Consider the following 23033-nt stretch of genomic DNA (forward strand, 5'->3'; position numbering starts at 1 on the left):
CAAAATCAGTTCAGTACTTCCTGGCCTCAACATACCTTCAAACAAACTCACAAACATTTCCTCTTCATAATTTTAGTATTAGATTTGTGTTGATATTATTTCGAGGGAAACTCATCATCAGTAATAAGAAACACGGCCACGTCATACTTGTAGTTTCAGTAGCGACTGACTAATTGAAATTGAAAAGTATACATCTTCCTGTAATATGTACCTAATGGTGGATGTATTACAGAGAATGGTCCGTAGATCACGAAAAAAACTCGATTATCCTGAGTTATTGACATAGCTGATATTTTTATAAATTGTTCGTGTGTTTATATATAATTATACTTATTACAAAAAAAATGGTGAAAATTAGCTAACGCTGAACTACTACTAGCGAGAAGCATAGAAGCACCTCTTTTATATTAGTAACGATCTGTCTGTTTAATTATTGATTTCTATAACAAAAACTATACTGTTATATAATCATTATTCGAACTAAACTACGATTTTTATTTTAAGTAGCACCTTTAGAACGTCGAATCATTATGCCAAATAAACTACAAATATATCAATGAAAACATTATTCTGACTATACTACGCCTGTCTCGGTCGAAAGAAAATAAACCATGTCGAAGCCATTTTCGTATATCAAAACCACCAAAATAAACAGATGAACAGTCAGAACAGTTAAATATCAATATAATAATACGTGAAGCAAAAACTTTGTAGGTTTTTACGAAAATTGCGCGGACGGAGGAGTATAAAATTTCGTACACTCATAGTTAATATAGAGAAGGAGTGCAGAATGGTAATATTTTTTTTTAATTTTGCATAAAAATATATTGAATCAATAAAAAAACATTACCCAACTACCATGTATTTACTATTTGACACACACGCGCATATTATACTCTTTTGTTGACTGTCAAAATCTGTTGTCAAATAAAAATTTAAATAACAAAAAAAAACCGACTTCAAAAAGGAAACTAAAAAGTGAAAAATAAATTTACTTAGTACAAAGTAGTTTGATTTAGTTAATCAGAAATGATTAAATAAATATTTTTAATTTTGAAGTCGGTGCCATCAATTTAAAAAAACTATTTAGACAAGTTTTTTTTACAGCTCAATTTCAAATAGCTAAAGTATATTAAATAATTACCTGTTATTATAGCACACAAAGACGAGCACTGTTTACATTAACTCTTGCTCACGATCTTGCTAGAAGAACTACCCTATTATAAGTGAATTATTGCACAGAAAACTAATGATATAGAAGAGACGCAACAAGAAGCCATAATATCCGCATGTAGCATCTTACATCAAATACTAAGATAATCCCTTCAAGGCTAAGTAGAAGAATTACTGAAATATGTAGCATAATGATTATGTAGCAAAACGTAAGTATACATTAGGTAGGCAGATGTACGAGTTTCTATGGATTTTCCTTGTTTACTGTTCATAATAGACCGTTACAGCGCGGTGAATGACGCAGAAATTATTGTTAGCGTCTATTATTATTATTTTTTTTTTTTCAGTAAGTATATTCATGGCACAATTATTTAAAATCTTCGCGCTCTTTTTCTCTTCCTTTAACATTTAATACCCTGATATTACTATAAAATAAAAGCGTACCTTCATTTGATGCCGCGTTGGCGCAACGGTTACAGCCATGGATTATACCTATTGCGTTGGCGGTTGGGAGTTCGATTTCCGCACATAACAAACATTTGTATTGGCCATACAGGTGTTTGCCGTGGTCTGGGTGTTTGTGCAATCCTTGTGGGTTTCCCCACCGTGCCTCGGAGACCACGTTAAGCCGACGGTCCCGGTTGTTATCATGTACACCTGACAGCGATCGTTACTCGTAGTAGGAAATATATCCGCCAACCCGCATCGGAGCAGCGTGGTGGATTAAGCTCTGATCCTTCTCCTACATGGAGAAAGAGGCCTACGCCCAGTAGTGGGATATTACAGGCTGAAGCGTAACTTCATTTATAATTATGTCATATATTCAAAAATGACGTAATATACACTCAAATTACAAATATGTATTTGTATAATTGTTATTGGTTATTAAGGATAAGTATAATATTATCAACAAAGATAAAAAAATAAAAAGAGGAAAAATACTATGTATCATATTTTTTCAAAGGTCTAGGATACATTAGGACAGAAAAAAAAATTAAAATTAGACTTTAATTTCAGTGTTTCTGGTACTTATTTCCATTGTAGAAATGTAATATTAGGTAGTTAGTAAAGTTTTCATCAAGTAAAAAACTTATCAACTCGAAATCACGACAGATATTTCTTTAAAGTATCTGTCGTATTGTTAAACTGTATTTTATTAATTTTAGTACTAAGGTGGCAAACAAGTGTATGATACGCCAGCTACTGCCCCCAAGTATTGTGTTCCATAGGCCTTAATAACCGTTTACCTAAACCCGTACCCTGTTTATCACAATACTGATATAAATAATTATGTTTGCTCGCAAACGAAAAAAAAGCCGACTTCAATTACATCGACGAGTAGTACAACGTAGATCGACGAAAAAATAGTCAAGTAACTGCGCGTTATCAAAGATTACTCAAAAAGTAGTTATCAGATCTCAATAAAATTTATATGTGACTACATGACAAACACCAGCTTTCGATTAAATTAAAAATTATTAAAATCGGTATACCCAGTAAAAAGTTATTGCGGATTTTCAAGAAGTTCCCTCGATTTCTCTGGGATTCCATCATCAGATCCTGGTTTCCTTATCATGGTACCAAACCAGGGATATCCCCTTTCCAACAAAAAAAGAATTATCAAAATCGGTACACCCAGTAAAAAGTTATTGCGGATTTTCAAGAATTTCCATTAATTTCTCTGTGATCCCATCATCAGATCCTGGTTTCCTTATCATGGTACTAAACTTGGGATATTTCCTTTCCAACAAAAAAAGAATTATCAAAATCGGTATATCCAGTAGAAAGTTATGTGGTATAATAAAAATACACAAAAATACAGTCGAATTGAGAACCTCCTCCTTTTTTGGAAGTCGGTTAAAAAAAATAAGGTTAACCATAATTAAAGGAAAACAAACGTAAGTTTCTTGATAATATTTATTTACAAAAACAGGTTTTATATACTCTCTTGCGTTTATAGATCATTTTGATAGTTAATTACATTCTCTTTATTTGACGGTACTAGTAACAGTTTGAATAGAATAAATTCTATAGTCTAAGATACGAACTAGACGTAATCTTCACCCATCTGCTTAGTGGATAAAAATGAAATAATTATCTTCTTTAGAATGCCAATGATAAATCGCGAAAATTTGGCTGGAATATTCCTTGTCAGGCTATATTATATTCGGCAACGACTATTCAAACCAGACTTTCAGCAGGCAATCCTATGTCATAGTATTCGCAATGAAATAGTGCTCATTTTAATGTATGATTTATTTATTAAACATGTGGGTGAAAGTAACTAGAACAAAATATATTAATACTAGCTGACCCAACAAACGCTGTTTTGCCATATATATTATGAAAATTTAGGGTTGTATTATTTTTTGATGCTAAATCATAATAAAATAAAAATAAAAAAAGTTATCAAAATATATAAAAAAAAAAAATTAGGGATGGACTACCCTTAGCATTTAGGGGCATGAAAAATAAATGTTGTTCGATTCTCAGACCTACCCAATACGCACACAAAATTTCATGAGAATCGGTCGAGCCGTTTCGGAGGAGTTTAACTAGAAACACCGCGACACGAGAATTTTATATATTAGATATCTGTTTATACCTGCCAACCCAATAGTTATGTCATGAAAATAATAGATAACATAATTGAAAAATAATAAAATATTTTTTTCAACTATGAATTAAATATAGCCTGGCCAGGATTTTTCAGACAACCTTTTCGCGATTATTTTCCAAATATACTAAAATAAATATAAAATAATTTTTATACATTAAGAAGATGGGTGAAGTTCGTCTCTAGTTTAAACCTCCTACTACTATAATATATCTACACAACTCATGAGTGTACAGTATACAATTACAAAGGCACCACATTTTACATCATGATAACCATAATAAAAGCTTGAAAAGTTTATCTCACTATTGAACCATCACTTAAAGGGTCGTCCTTTGAATACGTTCGAACATAGTATATAACACGGAGAAGGGAGGGGTGGTTCTAAGTAAAGGTGACAATCTCACTTATTTATTTTTCCTTTTTTTGACATAGCTCTACAGTTCATATTTTTTTATGACGATAGAATGTCATCACTTATTTAGAAGTCTATTTACCGTTATATACTTACCGTTACGTTATATAACTGTTGTAAAAAGTTTCGAAATCGAAAAAATTCCAAACGACTCCTCAACTTTGGAGGGATGTTTCCAAAATGGCAAAATTTTGCATGATGTATTTTACGGAAGGTCCAGTTTTTAAATGATCATCCATAAAATTTGTTCATACAGATATAAATATTATCAAGTCTGACAATTCCTGACAAATTACAACACAATAATAAATATTTGTGGACGGACTCTCAGATCACAAATCATAATTAAAGTAATAATGACTTCTTTCTAAATCCCTGATCTCGACAATATCAGTCTTGAGTCTCAGTTTCAGTATCTCTCTCCAAATGGCTTCTCTATGTTCCTTGTTAGTTATCCCCATTCTCAGTAGCGTGTTGTCGTTTATACGAACAAGTGCCCTACCTGTTATATCATGCTGAAAATAAAAAGAAAAAAATTAAAAGGTTTTATCAAATACTATACTAATTGTGAAACTGTAACATAATATCTTATTCTCTATGTAAGGTAGGCTGATGCGATTTGTTCTATCGACGATGATCACGGTCTCGTGATAATTGTGTTTGCAGGCAAACGAAGAAAAACCGCCTTCAATTATATCGACAAGTATACAACGTACGTAGACAAAAAAATTATCGATTAAATACGCATTATTAAAAATTACTCTAAAAGTTGTCAGATCAGATCTCGATGAAATTTAAATGTGACCACATGATAAACATCTGCTTTCGATTAAATTAAAAATCATCAAAATCGGTAAACCCAGTAAAAAGTTATGCGACTATTCAAGCGTCTCACTCAATTTCTCAGGGATCCCATCATCAGGTCCTGGTTTCCTTATCATGGTAGCAAACTAGAGATATCTCCTTTCCAACGAAACAAGAATTATCAAAATCGGTTCATAAACGACGGAGTTATCCTCGAACATACATAAAAAAAATATATAATATACGGTCGAATTGAGTAACAATGATTCAAATCACAATGATTCTAAAGAAGTTTAACTCAAAAAAATTTAAGGGTATTCTGTAATTGATGTTTTTTATTTTTATGTACATTTGTGCCTTGGCCACTCATTACTGAATGGATTTAAAATAAATTGAACATAGTTTAAGGCACAATAAGCAAGGATACTGAGTAAGATCTATTAGATAGAAATATGGTCTGGATAAATTTATCCCAAAACTCACTTGAATATAGGAATGAATAATTGTATTTGCTCGCAAACGAAAAAAACCGACTTCAATTACATCGTCAAATAATACAACGTAGGGAGACGAAACTATAGTGAAGTAAATACGCGTTATCAAAGATTACTCAAAAAGTTGTTATCAGATCTCAATGAAATTTAAATATGACCACACGATAAACATCAGCTTATGATTAAATTAAAAATCATCAAAATCGGTACACCCAGTAAAAAGTTATGCGTATTATTATAATACAACGTAGGTTGACGAAAAAATAGTCAAGTAAAAACGCATTATTAGATATAACTCGAAAAGTTGTTGTTAGATCTCAAATAAATTTAAGTGGGACAAAATAACACGCCACCTTTCGATTAAAAAAAAATTGTGGAAATCAGTCCACCCAGTCAAAAGTTCTGAAGCAACATACATAAAAAAAAACAGTCAAAATGAGTACCTCCTCCTTTTTTTGGAAGTCGGTTAAAAATAAAACATCTAACAAAGAATAAAGACATGTGTTTGTTACATATGAAATCCATTTCATTACTTAAGCACTATAATAATAATAATAATAATAAGCATTTATTTCAGACGTTTACATCCATAGTGTATATGTATATTTAGTATATTATATATTGGTGATTACTTATTGTGTAAAAAAAATATGAATGGACAGAGGTTGCTAATATAATATAAGTAGTAAGCTATATGATCTAAATGTTATTGCTTAGACCACCAATAATGATTAGTTTACACTTCAGTACTGAAAAGGTAAATAAAAAAACTAAGAAACTATAATTTAAGTATAATATAGACAAAGTATTTGTAACAAGTTGTCTTATCATGAAAAAGCACTCTTTTCCAGATAACTAACTCGTTTTTTCTTTTTGAATTGCTGGTCGATAGTTATTATATAAAAAAAATATTTTATCTATAATTGTTCTCACCTCGTGAAACCTTTCCCAGTACAAATTGTAATAATCACTGCAGTGACGACGTAGCCACTTCTGAACGTCAGCTTCCGTCCACAGGTAAACGGCCTTAGGTCGAGTGGTTTTGGTCTGAAAAGGCATTTAAATATAATAAACGTTTGTAAATTAAGTAAAATACACATACGACTATAAATCTTGAAGAATTATTAAATTAAATATCATTAAAGACGTGCGTAATAGTTGAATCATAACCTTCGTTGATTTATTGGAATTCAAACTGGAGTCCTCGACCATTGTAAATTCTTTATTCTACATTTAAGAAAATTCAAACCACGTTTTTTTTTCAACTTAATTATTTTTGTTGGAAACGTAGTTTTGTGTTTATTTACAAATGGAAATATAAAATACCAAGGTTTAGGAATGACATTTATGATACTTTAACCACAGCATACTAAAAAAAAATCTATAATTGATAGAAATTAGAAATAGAAATTAGAATAACAGTATGTTACGTTATATTATTAACCAAATTCGAAGATTAAAATCATTTAGTAGTCATAATTATTGAAAAACCGTTAATATTCTTCAAATTATATATGATGCAATATAATGATTGAAATAATAATATTCAACAATGATTGAACAAGGAAAAAATTATATTACATCTGTGTAAAAGATTATGACTGCGGCTGTCAAAATGGAAGAAATACATAGAATCAGTGGGTGAATTTGTCAGTTTTAAAAATTGTTTAAAAATTGTGAAGTATAGTTCAGTGCCAAGTATTATGTCGAATTGAATAAATATGGCTCAAAATTTGCAAAAGAAGCCCTCAAAGGGCATCCTGAAAACATCGAGAAGCATCGACAATCAGGATGGAGGGCCGTCGACTAGTAAACGAGCGAAAGAGCAGAGATTTGATGAAATGAATATTATGGAGACGTTTCATCCGCCGAATAAGGATTACGGGCATATGAAGGTGGATGAACCGAAAACGCCTTATTCCGAGACCATAGATGGTGACTTGGAGCCGAGCGATGAGTTGGATGCAAACATTTTAGCAGCCAAATTAGCAGCAAGTATGAATAAGCCTCCAAAATGTGTAGAGCCCTGCGACAGTGACGAGGAGGAAGAGTCCGAGGAAGAGCGGCAGAAGCGGCTCGAGTTCGAGAAAAAGAGGAAAATGCATTACAATGAATTTCAGGTACCGTTTTATTAAAAAATGCTTATTACTTAACGTTCATTGTATATCTCTTATAACTAAGACTTATAAATTTTATTTTAATTGCAACTGCTTCCCAACTACAAAAGTATTCCTTATTTTCTGATGAAAATGAATGAAACTATATTTTTAGTGCTAGAAATTGTGCTATATGATTTTTCGTATTTGTAAATTTATCCTATAAGATAAAAATATAACTCTAACGAGAAAAAAGGGTTATCATTTTTATTTATATTGATATATTTTATGTCAGTAAAGTGACAATTTAAGTGAACGTCACAAACTTATCTAAAGCACTCACCTACTTCCGTTTTATCAGACAACAGTTATCGCATTTTTAATGTTTTATAACAAATTATCTATTGACCATGACTGAGATATTCTAATAATAAATGCTAAATGTAATTAACTTTAGCTTTACTTTAAATACTGTTTTAAAGAATTTAATTTTAGATTTAAGTTATCAAAATCAACAGAATTAGGAAAACAACGAGTGCTTTAGACCACACGACTGAAGTAAAACTTACGAAACATAACTTTTCTCTCATCTTATCATCATTAACTTTATCTGCCTCTCAATTTCCGTTCGCTTCGCCTGATCATACTTCGTTTACACTTCAGTCTGTAATATCCCACTACTGGGCATAGGCCTCTTTCCCCATGTAGGAAAAGGATCAGAGATTAATCCACCACGCTGCTCCAATGCAGGTTGGCGGGTAATGATAATTGAGCTACTTACTGACTTACTATTTATAATTGACTTTATTTTAATTTATTAACAAGTAAATGATACTTTAATTTAACTATAAAGATCTAATTATGTTTGTATAATCATAAAGCAATTACATACATTGTCATTATTACATAATTATTATGTATGAAATGGCATGTTGCTATTTGGATTCTTATCAGTGTAGTGTCCAACAATCTTGTCTCTCATACTTTTTGTAATAGATTGATAAAAAGTCTAATTGAAATATGATCCGGTTTTCTACTCTTGGGTTTGTGGGATTGATTCCAACCACGAGTCCGAGTGGAATATTTGAGTATGTTTTGTATGTACAATATTACAAATATCAACATGTGCCTGTACTAGTTGGTTACCTTAGAACATGGGTATTAAATTGCCTACCTTACAAACAGGATCATGTGTTTGATTGAACATATTTTCTAAAATTTGTTTAAATTTTATAGTGAGAAGCGTCTTAATTTTCAAGCAAATTCCTTTGAAAACTTTAGTTTGTTTATTATTAGTAAGTGTTAATTGTATAGTTGTCTGGGCAAAATAATGCATCAACTTTACCACCACTTAATGGCTAGTTTTTAATTTTTATTATGTTGTCTGATAAAGTAGTGTTCATTGTGAACTGAGAACAACTTGGGAAAATGAAGACAAGAAAAAATAAATTCAACAGTTTTCGTTAATTTTCTTAGAATCTCACTAATCAAAAAATTTAATTCGCAAAGTAGTGTATGCCAAAAAAAAAACTAAAATATCACATTCTAGTACCTGTTTTAAGATTTGAAATTTATTCATACTGCTCTGCTTAAGGAAACTCTAAGCTTAAGTGAATCGTGCTTTAAATGTTTCTCTGTTAGGCGAAAGCCACTTCTTAATTTAGCAGACAGTTTGCATTCATCTTGCTGCACCACTGCAGACTTGCCGATAATTTCCCTAACACAAATCCCTATCAGCTATATATGATAATAAATAGGGATGACGGCTTTACATGCCCTTCAAGGTACATAAAATTATTATTCATATGTTATTATTATTAAATTGTTCTTGATGTTTCCAGGCCTTACAGCTGGCGAGACAGCTGATCGCGCAGGAGGAGGAAGACGACGAAGACGACGAGAAAGCAGACGCAGCGGCTACTTGACTGACACGGCTGGTTGTTTAACATGCTAAGTGTTCCAGCTGGTTAGTTTATTACCTATAACTTTAATCATCATAATAACCTTATTTAAACTGAGGTTGGGCACAGTAAGAAATATCCTGCTTAAAATTTGGAACAGCCTGACTGGGGAAGTACTTCGACCTTACAGAAGATCACAGCTAAATAACGCTACTTTCAAGCAGTGTTGTGTCTGTAGTAAGTAAGGTAACCAGAGCTCCTGGAGGGATTGGGGGACAGGATCAGCAACGCGCTTGCGACGCTTCTAGTGTTGCAGGCTTCTATAAGCTACGGTAATCGCTTACTATCACGTGAACCGTACGCTTGTTTGCTGACTTGTATTTAAAAAAAAAAATGATTGCTTAATGTGGAATCTTTAGACTCATTGGTTAGTTTCATTTTATTTTTTCTTAAATAATCTGTCTACTAATACTGTTACTTTCAATGCAAGTGACGCAAGTTAGTCAATGTTAATTAAAATACGTAAAAGACTGGTTCGAATCCGTGCGTGTCTTTAAGCATGTATTAATATGATAAGATTTTGTATAACTATTTTTTTTAACCGACTTCCAAAAAAGGAGGAGGTTCTCAATTCGACTGTATTTTTTTTTTTTTTTTTTTTTTTTTTTTTTTTTTTATGTATGTTACATCAGAACTTTTGACCAGGTAGACCGATTTCGACAAATTTTGTTTTAATCGAAAGGTGGTGTGTGCCGATTGGTCCCATTTAAATTTATTTGAGATCTAACAACTACTTTTCGAATTATATCTAATAATGCGTTTTTACTTGACGCTTTTTTCGTCGACCTACGTTGTATTATACCACATAACTTTCTACTGGGTGTACCGATTTTGATAATTCTTTTTTTGTTGGAAAGGGGATATCCCTAGTTTGGTACCATGATAAGGAAACCAGGATCTGATGATGGAATCCCAGAGAAATCGAGAGAAACTCTTGAAAATCCGCAATAACTTTTTACTGGGTGTATCGATTTTGATAATTTTTACTTTAATCGAAAGCTGATGTTTATCATGTGGTCACATATAAATTTTATCGAGATCTGATAACTACTTTTTGATTAATCTTTGATAACGCGTATTTACTTGACATTATTTTCGTCACCTTACGTTGTATTATACCTCATAACTTTTTACTGGGTGCACCGATTTTGACGTTTCTTATATAAATTAAAAGCTACTATTCGTCACATGGTCCCATTCAAATTTAATTGAGATTTGATTCGTAATTTGTGAGTTATATCTAATATTGCGTATTTACTTGACGGTTTTTTCGTCACCCTACGTTGTATTATACGTTATATCTTTTTACTGGGTGCACTGATTTTGATCTTTTTTGTATAAATCAAAAGCTAATACTTGTCATGTCGTCCGTTTTAAATATGATTGAGATATAATGAGCAATTTTTGAGTAATCTTTGATGACACGTATTTACATGACGATGTTAAGACGACTGTGGTCATGTTCAATACTTTGCCACAACGCCATCTATCAAAATGTTATGAAATTACTTCGTTCACTATCGATCAAATTACAATATTCCACTAGAGTAGAGAGTAGCAGTTTATTCGTTATAAATATATTTGAGCTTTTAATTTTTGAGTTATCGCTAATACTGGGTATTTACTTGGCTATTTTACGTCGACCAACGTTATATTAACCTCATTACTATTTTACTGGGTGGACCGATATCGATGATTCTTTTTTTAATCGATAGGTGGTGCTTGTCATGTGGTCCCATTTAAATATAATTGAGATTTGACTCGAACTTTTTGAGCTATATCTGATATGGCGTATTTACTTGACTGTTTTTGGAGTTTTCTCCTTAAGAATCGATTTTCATTTAAGGCCCCGGAATGAAAAAATTGAACAGTAAAATCTACTGAACGAATGACCTTGTTAGAGATGGCGTTCAGACGTTTTCTAATAACGCAATTAGGTTCCGATAGATGGCGTTATTGCATTCATTTATTTACAATTTGATATAGTAATAATATATTTCTTAGACTAGTAAGCCTTTTTGTGCCTATTTAGACAGTTGATCTGAAGGGGTAAACTCCAGTCGTGCATCGGAGCTGTGTGAAAACATGAACATTACATATTTTTAATAAAAAAGACATAAACCGTAATTCAATATAAATCCGCTTCAACTAAAAAACCCGCCGTAATAAGCGATGTCAGCGCTTCGCGCGAATCGACGACGGGCCTTTTATGAAATTTCTGCCTACAATCGCTAACAAAATGTTAGAAATAGCAGTAGAACATTATATAATTCTACAATTTTATAATGTCGCGTTATATGGAATACGAACAAAGTATTACTATTTTTTCGTCGATCTACGTTGTATTTATTACTCTTCGATGTAATTGAAGTCGGTTTTTTTTTCGTTTGCGAGCAAACACAATTATTTAAATAACTACTTATAGAAAGTAGCAACGGATGCATTAGCAAGTTAATGTCTATTACCTAAATAGGGTAATAGACATTAACATACAAACGCAAAGACCAGGGCAAAAATGAATGGCATATTCACAAATTTTTGTCATGTGCAAAAAATGAACCCGCAGTCATAATTGATCACGACCTAGTGTAACAGCCAGTTGTTGAGACAACTGAATCAACACGTCGGCAAAATATTTTTTTTCTCTCAATAAAAAGCTTAATTACTTAGGTCGGGTATATGTTTGCATTTTTAAACTTTAGTTAAACCACAATAATCGTCTCGTATAAAAATAGCGAATCTCGTTTCGCTTGTTACAGACAGCATTAGATGCTTAGCAGCTCTCATGTTATTCTTCTTTTTTATTATCAGCTTTGTATTTTACACAAATGTAGCATTCGTGACCTCGTGCCTTTTCAAACGTAGCTAAAATTTAGTACGCTTTTACAATATTTAATGTTAGTTAACTACCCACATATTTAGGGTGTTACACATAAAGTTAGGCGGACCAAAAAGCGCTCTTTCAAGATTTTTCCCTGAAAATACTTTTAAGTTTACTAATATGAAATTTTGTAAACATATTGTAGTAACTTTCAACTGTATTTTAACGTTTTTTATTTGTAAAAATAATAACGTTGAAAGTTACTGTAGGTCATCTCTCAGTGCTTCTCGTAAAAAAGGTGTTTTGCGGTGACCACTATACGGGCTGGGTAATCTGAAATAGAAAACCAAACAGATTTCGGTTAATTATTATATTAGTAATAAACAGGACAACAAGGAATAACCGATTATTTTTTTTGACAAATTGGCGGCGTCTCAATCCAGAATATCGATTTTTCGTTTTTTTTTTTAAATTTTTATAAAAAAATAAATATTCGTCGGTCAGTAAAAACTTTCGATTAATCACTAAAAATATATATTTTAGAAGCTTATTAAAATTTGACACTGATCCGACCACCGACTGAAAATTGGGTTTTGAGAAAAACGCATTAAAATAAAAAGTACTACCATACGCTTCAGCCTGTAATATCCCACTAACTAGGCCTCTTTCCCCATGTAGGAGAAGGATCAGAGCTTATTCCACCACGCTGCTTCAATGTGGGTTGGCGGATATATTCCCTACTATGAATAACGATCGCTATCGGGTGTACATGATAACAACCGTGACCGACGGCCTAACGTGCTTTCCGAAGCACGGCGGAAAGACGCACAGGACACAGGACTGCACAAACACTCAGACCACGGCAAAACCTGTATGGCCAATACAAATGTTTGTCATGTGCGGGGATCGAACCCGCAACCGCCAGCGCAACAGGTACAATCCATAGCTGTGACCGTTGCGCCAACGCGGCTTCGATGTCAACGATACCATACTTTAATGTATTGTCACTTTGCGAATCTTATAACATTTTTAGCGTATATAAGATGTGTAAAATAAATGTGATAGCATCCTCGGAAAGAGACGGTACGGCCTTTACTTCCAAACTCTCTGACACGTCTTACAAATAACCGTGTAATTTCTAAAATAATCTCGGAATTGACTTGAAATTTTCTGCGTGGGTACTTAAATATACGTAAAAAGGTTTTGTTAAGCTGTCCCGACGTTATTAAGAACAACATATCATCTGAACTATCACATTTGTAATACTTTTAATATAAAAAATATTTTCCTGTCTTTTCCAGGGTTCCATAGTATGACTTCCGGCTTATGAGACAATACGATCGGACAAGTTGTTAATTATTTCCATAGGCATCCAGTGTTCCTGTATCGCAGTAACAAAATCATAAGTGCTTGCCTTACTATAGTTTTGTCATGAATATTTATGAAGGTCTTCAATTGAATGGACGATTTTGTTGTCACAAAGTAACCCACTTAAAATATCTAATTTATCTTCAGATAAATTAGATATTTTAAGTGGGTGATAATTGAAGTGTCTTGTATATTTTAAATACTGTTTGATAATAACTATCCCTAAAATCTAATCAATGTACATTACTATAATAATTTTACTACCGTAAATGTTTTAAATATACTTATTTCATTTATAACTCAAAGGTTATCTTGTATTAGAGATTTGATTCAATTCAGTTTGAAAATTTTCATTCTTGTTGTCTCTTTAAGACTTAATTCAGAACATGACTTGTTGATAAATATATTAATATAAATTTAATTTTAAAACTGTTTCTAATATCAATTCAATAATCCTAAAAAAATAGAAGTACGTAATAGACCTTTGTAAAAATTCATTATTATTCATTATTATTCATTCTTCATCATCATCATCATCATCATCATGATGAAAATGAAAAATGAATGAAAAATTCATTATTAATAATAATAATCGTATCGCCATTTATTGTATGATTGATTTGTAAATAACATCTCACATAAAATGCTTGAACGTAAACTGACGGTAGTTAGGTAATTTATTTATTTGTTAAATGGTCGAGTCATCCCTGAATTCTTAATGTGTGGGTGTGCAGTTGTGTTCATATTTATATCAGGCATAGATCAAGGACTTTTTACTGTGGGCTTGGAGAATATTTCTTGAGCTTCGAACGAATAGTTTTTCTAATTATTTATTTTTATTATGTCTTATTACTGTTTATCTCCTGTCAAACATACTATACTTCTAGAGTTATATAATGTAAAAAAAATAATTTAATTCTATTAGAAATCTAAATCAAAAATATCTTTATTCAAATAGGCTTCCAAAGCACATTCGAATCTTCATTTTGTTATCATGTTAATCTTACGTGAAGTACAGCGTCACTAAGTCCACACAAATTCATCATCTAGATTATTAGTGATTTGAGACTACTAAGTTCTGAGATAAACATGTTCAAACAAACATCTCTCCATTATCTATTTATATATCAATTTAATTTCTACGAATATTATAAATTCGTTTGCAAGGATATGTAAATTTGATGGATTCTTATGAATGGATTCTTGTCTGTCTTTTATGTTAAGATTACTAATTTCGTTGAAACTTGGTAAGCTTGCTAGCTTAAGATCTCTAGATCTATACTATTCTATACTATTCTAATAGTATATATTAAATTCTAGAGGTAATTAGCGGATAAACTGCAAAATAATGCTAGTTGATGTGCATCGAATCTGCGCCTGAACAGTGTATTGTTATTGAAACTTGGTAATCATGTGATTGTGATGTGTCGATTGTCTATATTATAATTTAAAAAAAAATGGGAGTTTGAAAGTTTATAGTTGAGAATCTTTTTGAAAGATTGTCAAAACTAATTTTTATATTAGATAAATTATAGGCGCATATACATCATGCTTTGATCCCAGAGTGTCGAAAGAGGGTAGGGGACGGTAGCCATAGACTTCAAAATAAGCGTTATCAAGCAGTTCAGCTAGTATTATTTACGTAAAACAACCTTGGAATTAATTAACGTGGGAAGAATGAAATCGCTTCTTAGTCACATCTCGTGGCGTTAATTAATATCAATGTCATTGTGCAGTCATATATGAAATATTTTACATTATTTTATTTTTTTCATTGTTTCGATCGGAAAATTATGAAAAAAATCATGTGCTAAACTGTAAACATTTTTTTAAAACATTTGGTTCTTAAAACATGTAGGTGTATATTTTTTTCAAATGGCAAACTTGTTTGTAATTGACTTAAAAAAATTCTTATTTTAAAATTTTGGAACATAACTGTAACGGATATTTGAGTAGTAATTTTAATGCTATTATGGAGAGATAGATTTACAGGAACGTAATGAAAAGGCAAAAAGAACTTAATTCTTATTACGTTTAGTATTGTAATGAATAGATTTAAAATATGAGATAGGATGGTTGTAAACATATATCATATAGATGAAGATTTATAAGAATTCAATGTTATTTAAATTATTTTTACGTGGGCAGATAAAAATAAGCATGTTGTTTTTTTTTATTATCCCAAATAAATACTTATTTTATATTATATATATTTTGTGTGTCCAACTCAAAATTGTTTTCATTTTATTATTTATACTATCGTGTATTATTAGATTTACCTCATGTATTTTAAAATTTTGCAAAAATAAGAGGTGCTGATTTTTACCAGGATTATTTTGATTAATTGGAATAAAGTTGTTTTTATGTCATTCTTAATTTTAAATTAAGTAAAACTATATAAATCTAGTCTTAAATTCTAATGGCAAGAATCAATTAATTTCTATTATATATATATATATATATATATATATATATATATATATATATATATAGGCACAGAATCTATAACAGTATAACTGGTATTAAAGTGTAAAATTTCTTTGACTGGGATTGGTATTGGCATCTATTCCGCTAAAAGTAATAAAAAATTATAATCATTGTAAATTTTAGTTACACACTTATTTATTAATAATCATAAAAATACTTTATCACAATATTTTGTACAAATTGAATTCAAAATATCAGTATGCTTGAAATTTCGAATTTATGCAATAAAAGAATCAGTTTAAAAATATTTTCGTACGTCTTAAATAGCCGAGTGTTAGATAGAGATGTTGTTGCAAAACGAAATGATGTTCTTTCTAGTTGTATCAAAATTTGTAGATAACTGCTTTTAATAAAAGTTAGATATAACATAGGATTTTAAATGTCATTTTAGATTTGTTTAATAAAGTATATAAATTTATAATATTTCGAAGATATTTAGTAATAAAGTATACAGTAAACGAGTTGCATTTAAAAACGTTATTTACATAAAAAAACATTTTTAGATAGCAACACTGTTTAATATATAATCCGGTCAGATAATAACGTCATTCATTCATTTAACGAATGAACGCTTACAAAAGATAAAGAGCACTTATTATTTTTCCAATGTTAGGTAGAATAAATAATTCAGTAACTCTTTTATCCATTTGACACGGACATTTTTATAAAATCAACAATAGTTAGGACTTATTCATATATAAGTTATATATATATATATATATGTAAGTCTATCATATCGTTGTATATATCTACGTATGTCTGATAATGCCTCGTATTTTTAGTTAGTTACGTTATTTATTATTGATTTTTCCTCTTTAATATGTGCACACTTTTAACCGCTGCTACTGTATCGTGTCCAGTACCTAAAAGGCTATCTGAAAGAAATCGCTATTTAGCGATAAGATCGCCTTTGTGCATCTTGTATTGTATCTTTCTCTATTCGCATCTGTATTTTAGTGTACATTAAGAATAAATAAATAAATAAATAGTTGCCTCTACGTGACATTGACGAAATCAACCGTGCCCAACTGACACAACTGAAAGCCATTAAAAAAACAATCAATCAACAATAGTTGCCATGTAAAATATTTTTAAACACAATATCAGTAAATACGATCAATAACTATATTTTCTTCATGTAAACTTTAATAGATAAATTGGCGCTCAATATCTCGACGACCTTTTAACATCACAAGTGACGAAAAAGACGATGAAGGTAATGTAATTATCTGACCGGCCTCTAGAAAAATAGTATTACTAATATTCAGAATTCGGCAAATGTTATATTGGTCTTTTACTGACTACTAATTCTAGACTTGTATTGTGGTAATAAACATATGCCATGTATTACATGCTTTAACACACATACACACATAGCGACGTGTGTTGAAGCACGCATAGATACCGATAATTTTGTATGTCTGAAGCTTTAAAGACAAATCAAATGATATAGGCATGACTTAGGACGAACTCGTGTTTACATACACAATTATAGAGTAGATCTTTCCAGGCTTGCCAGAAAGTTTTGATTCAAGTCGCCCCATCTATGATCGAAAGTCGCAAAATATTCTTAGTAGTCGCCCAATGAAAGTTTGATAATACACTAGCATCTGTCTATTATTTTTATATGACAGTCTATCATAACAGACTCGAAATTAAAAATTATTTATTTAAAATATTATTAACTTACATGATGTCCCAAAATACAAAAGATACAGATAAAATATATTGACTCAATTTCAAAATTAAAGGAAGCTTATTGGGACATTAAAAAAAACAATATTTTTTATAACGGTTTTTGTACTTTTAACTTGTTGCCAACGCTGAGGATTAAAAAGAGCCTAATTTGCGACTTGTCGCCCAAACTTAAAAAAAGGAGCGTATCCATGAAAAAAATCGCCCAATTCGCGACAAATCGCCCCATCTGGCAACACTGGATCTTTCGTTGTGTGCGTGTCGACGATGAATAAGTGTAAAGATTATCTATGTTTGTGTATGTTAGTTTTAGGATAATTTCAAGGTCACATTGAAGACTTTTTTCTATATGTTTTTCGAACACTAAAACACCTAAGACTTACCACTTGACACCAATTTAGGAACGGAAATGTGGAAATAGTGTGTGTGTTGGAATTCGTATTTCGTAAAAGGCTTGGAACGAAAAGTATTTCGTACTTATGAGAGCTTAGAAAGAACTGTCAATTCTTTGTATAGATTTAATACATACATACGTATGATACAGATAATGTTAAAACTATAATTTTTATTTTATTTTGTTTTTTATTTTTATTTGGGAAACATACAATTTTATATTACATTATTATATTATGACTAATTACAATAACTGAAATCAGTAAAATTTCCACTATTAGCATAGAAGCAATTTATATGGAGATGATTTACTTCGTGTTGCAACATAGATTAAGGTTATGACATCGATTTGGCGATTTTTTTTCAGTATTTAATCTTTTCTGAACCACACCATTATTATTATGTATATATTACAAAACTTTAACAAGTATTTAATGTTAAATGAACTGGTCGTATACAAGACAAATTGTTTTAATATATCGTTCTGAAACAACTTGTAAACGTCCCACTGGTGGGCATAAATATCTTCCATGAAGGAAAATAATTGGAGCTTAATCCGCCATGCTGCTCGACTGTTTGGCGGATGTTTAATCGTAATGTCGTCTATTTAATTAGTGTCCTTGATATTGCTTTGCTTTCTAAAAATTATAAAAGAATTTGTATTTTAGCTTTCACTATATTTTCGTCTTATTTCCTTATTAAAAGTAAGATTACGTTAACATAAATATAAGAGTGTAAAATTAAGATGTGAACAAGTTTACTTTACATGTAGCCATCAATGACTCTCCTTAATTTATAACGCTAATATCGGATTATTTTTGATACGATTGTTTATAGATCATTAATGAGAGAGTATAAGAAAAATAAATTGTTAAATTAACGTAAGAATTATATATAATATCGTCGGCCTATTTGCAAAAGACAGAACAAGCTATGGTTTATAAAATTCATTATTACTAATTTAACGTTATTATTTGATTCAAATATATATAAAAAAACATACAACATACAAGATGCAATAAATTAAACCACATATCATGCATAACATTTCTAAGCTATATAAAAAATATAAGTATATTAGAAAAAGTATGAAGAGGTGTCTTCCCTTGTTTCATTATTATAAGCTTAGTTTTAATCTTTCTTGTGGTTAAAGCACATTCAATAAATTAATTTTTTTACATATAGCGTAATGATAATTATGTAGTATGCGTGACTTAATTTAGCGTCTTTCACTTGGATCAAACTGTATATCACCTTTATATATATATTTTAAATCAAATAATGTATTATACTGGACATATACACCCAGTAAAGTAGCGAGCTTATTCCCCAATCGGGACACAGGAACTTTTTAGCACTAGCAATTTTTGTTGATCGGACCGTTTGGCGCCCCTTTGTAAGTAGCGCCCGGGGCATGACCCCCCCCCCCTACGCTACTATACACCAGGCGACATTTAAGCAATTTTTTTTTCAATTACGACCTTATGTGACTGGACCGACGATATATACTGTTATAGTGCCAGATATGACTAATTGTAATCATAATATAACAATATATTCATTATTGCGTCGTCTCATTAATAAACGTGATAACATTTGTGTGATGCTAGTTAGTTTTTTTTTTTCGTTCTAGCTTAAAACCTTAAGAATATGTCAGACAGTGAAAAGTGTGACAGATTAAATAATTTTAACGCTCTAGAATGTTTCACAATAAAACCAATGACATTTTATCTTCAGACTCGAAACTCGACTTGTTTGTAACTTTTTTGGTAACTACTTCTATCTGAGATGTAAAATGAATAATTGTATCGATGATTGAAAAGTACTTGTCAGATCTCAATTAAATTTAAATGGGACCACATGACACGCACCACCTTTCATTTAAAAGAGATCATCAAAATCGATCCACTCAGTCAAAAGTTCTGACGTATGTATGGTACTTTCAAAAAATGTATGGTACATTAAAAAAAATATGGTATATTAAAACAAAAAAAAAAAAATCGAATTGAGAATCTCCTCCTTTTTTTGGTAAATAATAAATAATATGTTTAATTGTCCTTGAGGTGGTTAATTGTGAGAGGTGTTATGAAAGGGTTACTTAGCCATTTTGATGTGAAACGAAAGTGATTTTACTTATACATATAATAAACACACATACAAAACCCACAGACGTGTAATGTTCATAAAAATGAATATATATTCAACTCATCCGAAATTACATTTGTTTTATTTATTTCAAAGATATTTTATATTACAAAAAGTAACTTTTTTTTTGTGTATGTGTCTAGAGATGAGGTGTCATTGTAAAAGACTGAAACTGAATGACATTAGGGCCGTTTCATCAGTTGCGGATAACGCTATTTGACGGATGACAGTATCCGTCAGCAAGAAGTTATTCTTTTTTACCATCGAATCCTACTATATTTATGAGATATTCCTATTCGCTAAAATTAAGTTTTAGTTTATTAATTAAGGAAAAAACGGGTCCAGCTGACCTATTCTACCTCCCCCTGTAAAAGCCTATCTGTATCGTCATCCGTCAAATAGCGTTATCCACAATTGACGAAACAGGCCCAGGAAGTAATTTTAACTAGAAACGTATGAAATATCGACATACGCACAATGTTCGGTATGTTAATTATAAAATTAAGTATATTATATATTCTGATATAATTTGTTTTGGCGGTATCAAAAAAAATTGAAACAGAATTTACGAAAATTAAAAAAGAAAATAAATATATTGACGTATTCATTTATCGAAAGAAAATGTTCTTTTAGCCTTTATTAATTTACTGGCAAATTCTTTTATTGTGCATTCGCTTACACGAAAGTGTCAAGCGAGGTTTTTCTCAAAGAATATTATGTATTTTGTAAATAGTAATAAAGTTGTATCATACATGTTTGTGTTTATTTTAAAATAGTTCCTATTTTAAATATAAAAAATACACAATAATAAATAAATAAACACTTCACACTCAACGGAATCCAGTAGGATTTTCTTCTGTGTCCGGAAACACACACAATACACAACCACAAACACGCAGACCACGACAAACATTTATATGGTTAATATAAATATCTGTCGTGAGTGGGGATCGACCGCGACCGCCAGCGCAAGAGACAGTGCTGCTGCTGCGCTAACGAATCGTCAATATTGATTTTAATATTATACTAGGATTTTTACTGCTATCAATTGATTCCTGCAAAAGTTATCGATCGAAGGTAAGTAAACAAAATTTAAAAAGCTTTAATTTAAGATGGATTTGTAAGAAACTTCTTACTCCGGTTACCGTTTGAATATAAAAAAAAAAAATGTTCATAAGCGAAAGTTCGTATAAGAGTTGTTGGGAACTGTTCTTGTATAAATAAAAGAGAAGTGTAAATAAAAGAGTAGTGTGTTGAAGCAATAAAGATAAACATCTGCTAATACGGATACCAAAAAGGATCGTTAGGTTCCAGATAAGCGAATGTGGACTTTACCTTTTTTTTAAATAATTAAACTGTGGTGGTATGGGTGTTTGTGCAGTCCTTGTGGGGTCTCTCCACCGAGCCTCGGAGAGCACGTTAGACCGTCGGTGCCGGTTGTTATCATGTAGGTACATCTGATAGCGATCGTCACTCATAGTAGGGAATATATCTGCCAACCCGCATTGGAGCAGCGTGGTGGATTAAGCTCTGATCCTTCTCATACATGGGGAAAGAGGCATACGCCCAGCAGCGGGATATTACAGGCTGAAGCGTAAGCGTAAATTATTAGATATTTTTTTATGGATAAAGCATTTTTATTAAATTGTATCTGTGAACATGACTGGAACTACAGCTATCGCTTTACGTTAGTATTTTGTTAGAAATACGATGTTCTTAAGCTTACAAGTCGAAAAATGCACTTAAATTACACAGTTGAAAATCTTTACGGTTAGGGTATAATTTGCCTACTACGAGTATGGGTCACCCAAGTATTACGTAAGCAAAACTAAGTACCTAATTATTATTTTTTGAAATAGAATAAATGGCAAGTTTTTTATTTTTGATTATATAAATACTCAACGTATACTACTCAATATATACGTCATCATCTTTTTTGACTTGGGTACATAATTTAATAAATTGTACCAGAAATCGAGTAGAAAATTTAAATTCTTGTTTTACTTTAAAACGTTTTGGAATGTAATTATGTTTCTTTTAACGTAAATGTGGTAAACTTTCTCGTGATCGTTTCATTTATTGAATAACATATTACTTACATTTTATGATAAAATTGTATATTTTAAAACATTATTTAAAATCAAGTGTAAGCACTTGTCATTACTATTTTATTGGTACAAATTTACGTTACTATTCACAATAGGCACGTCAAAGAAATTCACAAACAGTAAAGGAACGGATTTGTTTATAAATGGCCGTGGCGCTTGTGTTGTTCTGTTGTGACTGTTGTATTTTGTTTGAAAAAACGTCGTCTTGACGACAGGTATAGTGACTTTTATGAATTACAGTGTCGATTTTAATATGAATTTATTAAATAATGGATGAACCCCAAAAAGATTTATCGCAGTCAACTGAAATCAAGGTAAGCTAGCTTTTAACTGGTACATGTAAGTGGTGTTACGTTCAATACGAGCGCGAAAGTTATTTTTGAGCGCACGGGTAGGAACTTCCGATATTTAAAATGTTTAAATCAGTTACTTTTATCTTTATATCGGGTACACAAT

General features: G+C 31.1%; 3 protein-coding genes and 1 long non-coding RNA gene across 4 annotated transcripts in view; 2 read left to right on the top strand and 2 right to left on the bottom strand.

The window, feature by feature from the left end:
* Nucleotides 1–4185: 4185 nt before the first annotated feature.
* Nucleotides 4186–6868, bottom strand: LOC123660232 (protein aveugle). Its single transcript, XM_045595332.1, has 3 exons — nucleotides 6674–6868; nucleotides 6437–6550; nucleotides 4186–4720 (listed from the first exon to the last, which is right to left on the bottom strand). The coding sequence occupies exons 1-3, from the start codon at nucleotides 6713–6715 to the stop codon at nucleotides 4538–4540; spliced, it is 339 nt and encodes a 112-aa protein (XP_045451288.1). The 5' UTR covers nucleotides 6716–6868; the 3' UTR covers nucleotides 4186–4537.
* A 230-nt stretch (nucleotides 6869–7098) lies between these two features.
* LOC123660235 (protein phosphatase inhibitor 2-like) lies at nucleotides 7099–13896 on the top strand. Its single transcript, XM_045595335.1, has 3 exons — nucleotides 7099–7623; nucleotides 9441–9565; nucleotides 13683–13896. The coding sequence occupies exons 1-2, from the start codon at nucleotides 7225–7227 to the stop codon at nucleotides 9522–9524; spliced, it is 483 nt and encodes a 160-aa protein (XP_045451291.1). The 5' UTR covers nucleotides 7099–7224; the 3' UTR covers nucleotides 9525–9565; nucleotides 13683–13896.
* LOC123660242 lies at nucleotides 12227–18454 on the bottom strand. The gene is made up of 2 exons (XR_006744152.1): nucleotides 18315–18454; nucleotides 12227–12714 (listed from the first exon to the last, which is right to left on the bottom strand). It is a non-coding gene; the product is annotated as an uncharacterized LOC123660242 (long non-coding RNA).
* Nucleotides 18455–22667: 4213 nt separating this feature from the next.
* The window catches only part of LOC123660209 (A-kinase anchor protein 9-like), a 50871-nt gene continuing 50505 nt past the window's right edge, over nucleotides 22668–23033 (top strand). The window contains exon 1 of the mRNA XM_045595309.1: nucleotides 22668–22891. Within this exon, the coding sequence (XP_045451265.1) occupies nucleotides 22847–22891 (45 nt within the window). The 5' untranslated portion in view covers nucleotides 22668–22846. The remainder of the gene's footprint in view (nucleotides 22892–23033) is intronic.

The sequence above is a fragment of the Melitaea cinxia genome, chromosome 15 (genome assembly GCF_905220565.1).
Source record: "Melitaea cinxia chromosome 15, ilMelCinx1.1, whole genome shotgun sequence".
NCBI classification, from domain to species: Eukaryota; Metazoa; Arthropoda; class Insecta; order Lepidoptera; family Nymphalidae; genus Melitaea; species Melitaea cinxia.

Bases quoted from the DNA above. Each gene is read 5' to 3' on its own strand.
- LOC123660232 (XM_045595332.1), bottom strand. From the start codon at position 6,715: ATGGTCGAGGACTCCAGTTTGAATTCCAATAAATCAACGAAG. The intron at 6,551-6,673 runs GTTATGATTCAA...ATGCCTTTTCAG, and splicing joins ATTCCAATAAATCAACGAAG to ACCAAAACCACTCGACCTAA. The intron at 4,721-6,436 runs GTGAGAACAATT...TTTTATTTTCAG, and splicing joins ACTGGGAAAGGTTTCACGAG to CATGATATAACAGGTAGGGC.
- LOC123660235 (XM_045595335.1), top strand. From the start codon at position 7,225: ATGGCTCAAAATTTGCAAAAGAAGCCCTCAAAGGGCATCCTGAAAACA. The intron at 7,624-9,440 runs GTACCGTTTTAT...TGATGTTTCCAG, and splicing joins TGCATTACAATGAATTTCAG to GCCTTACAGCTGGCGAGACA.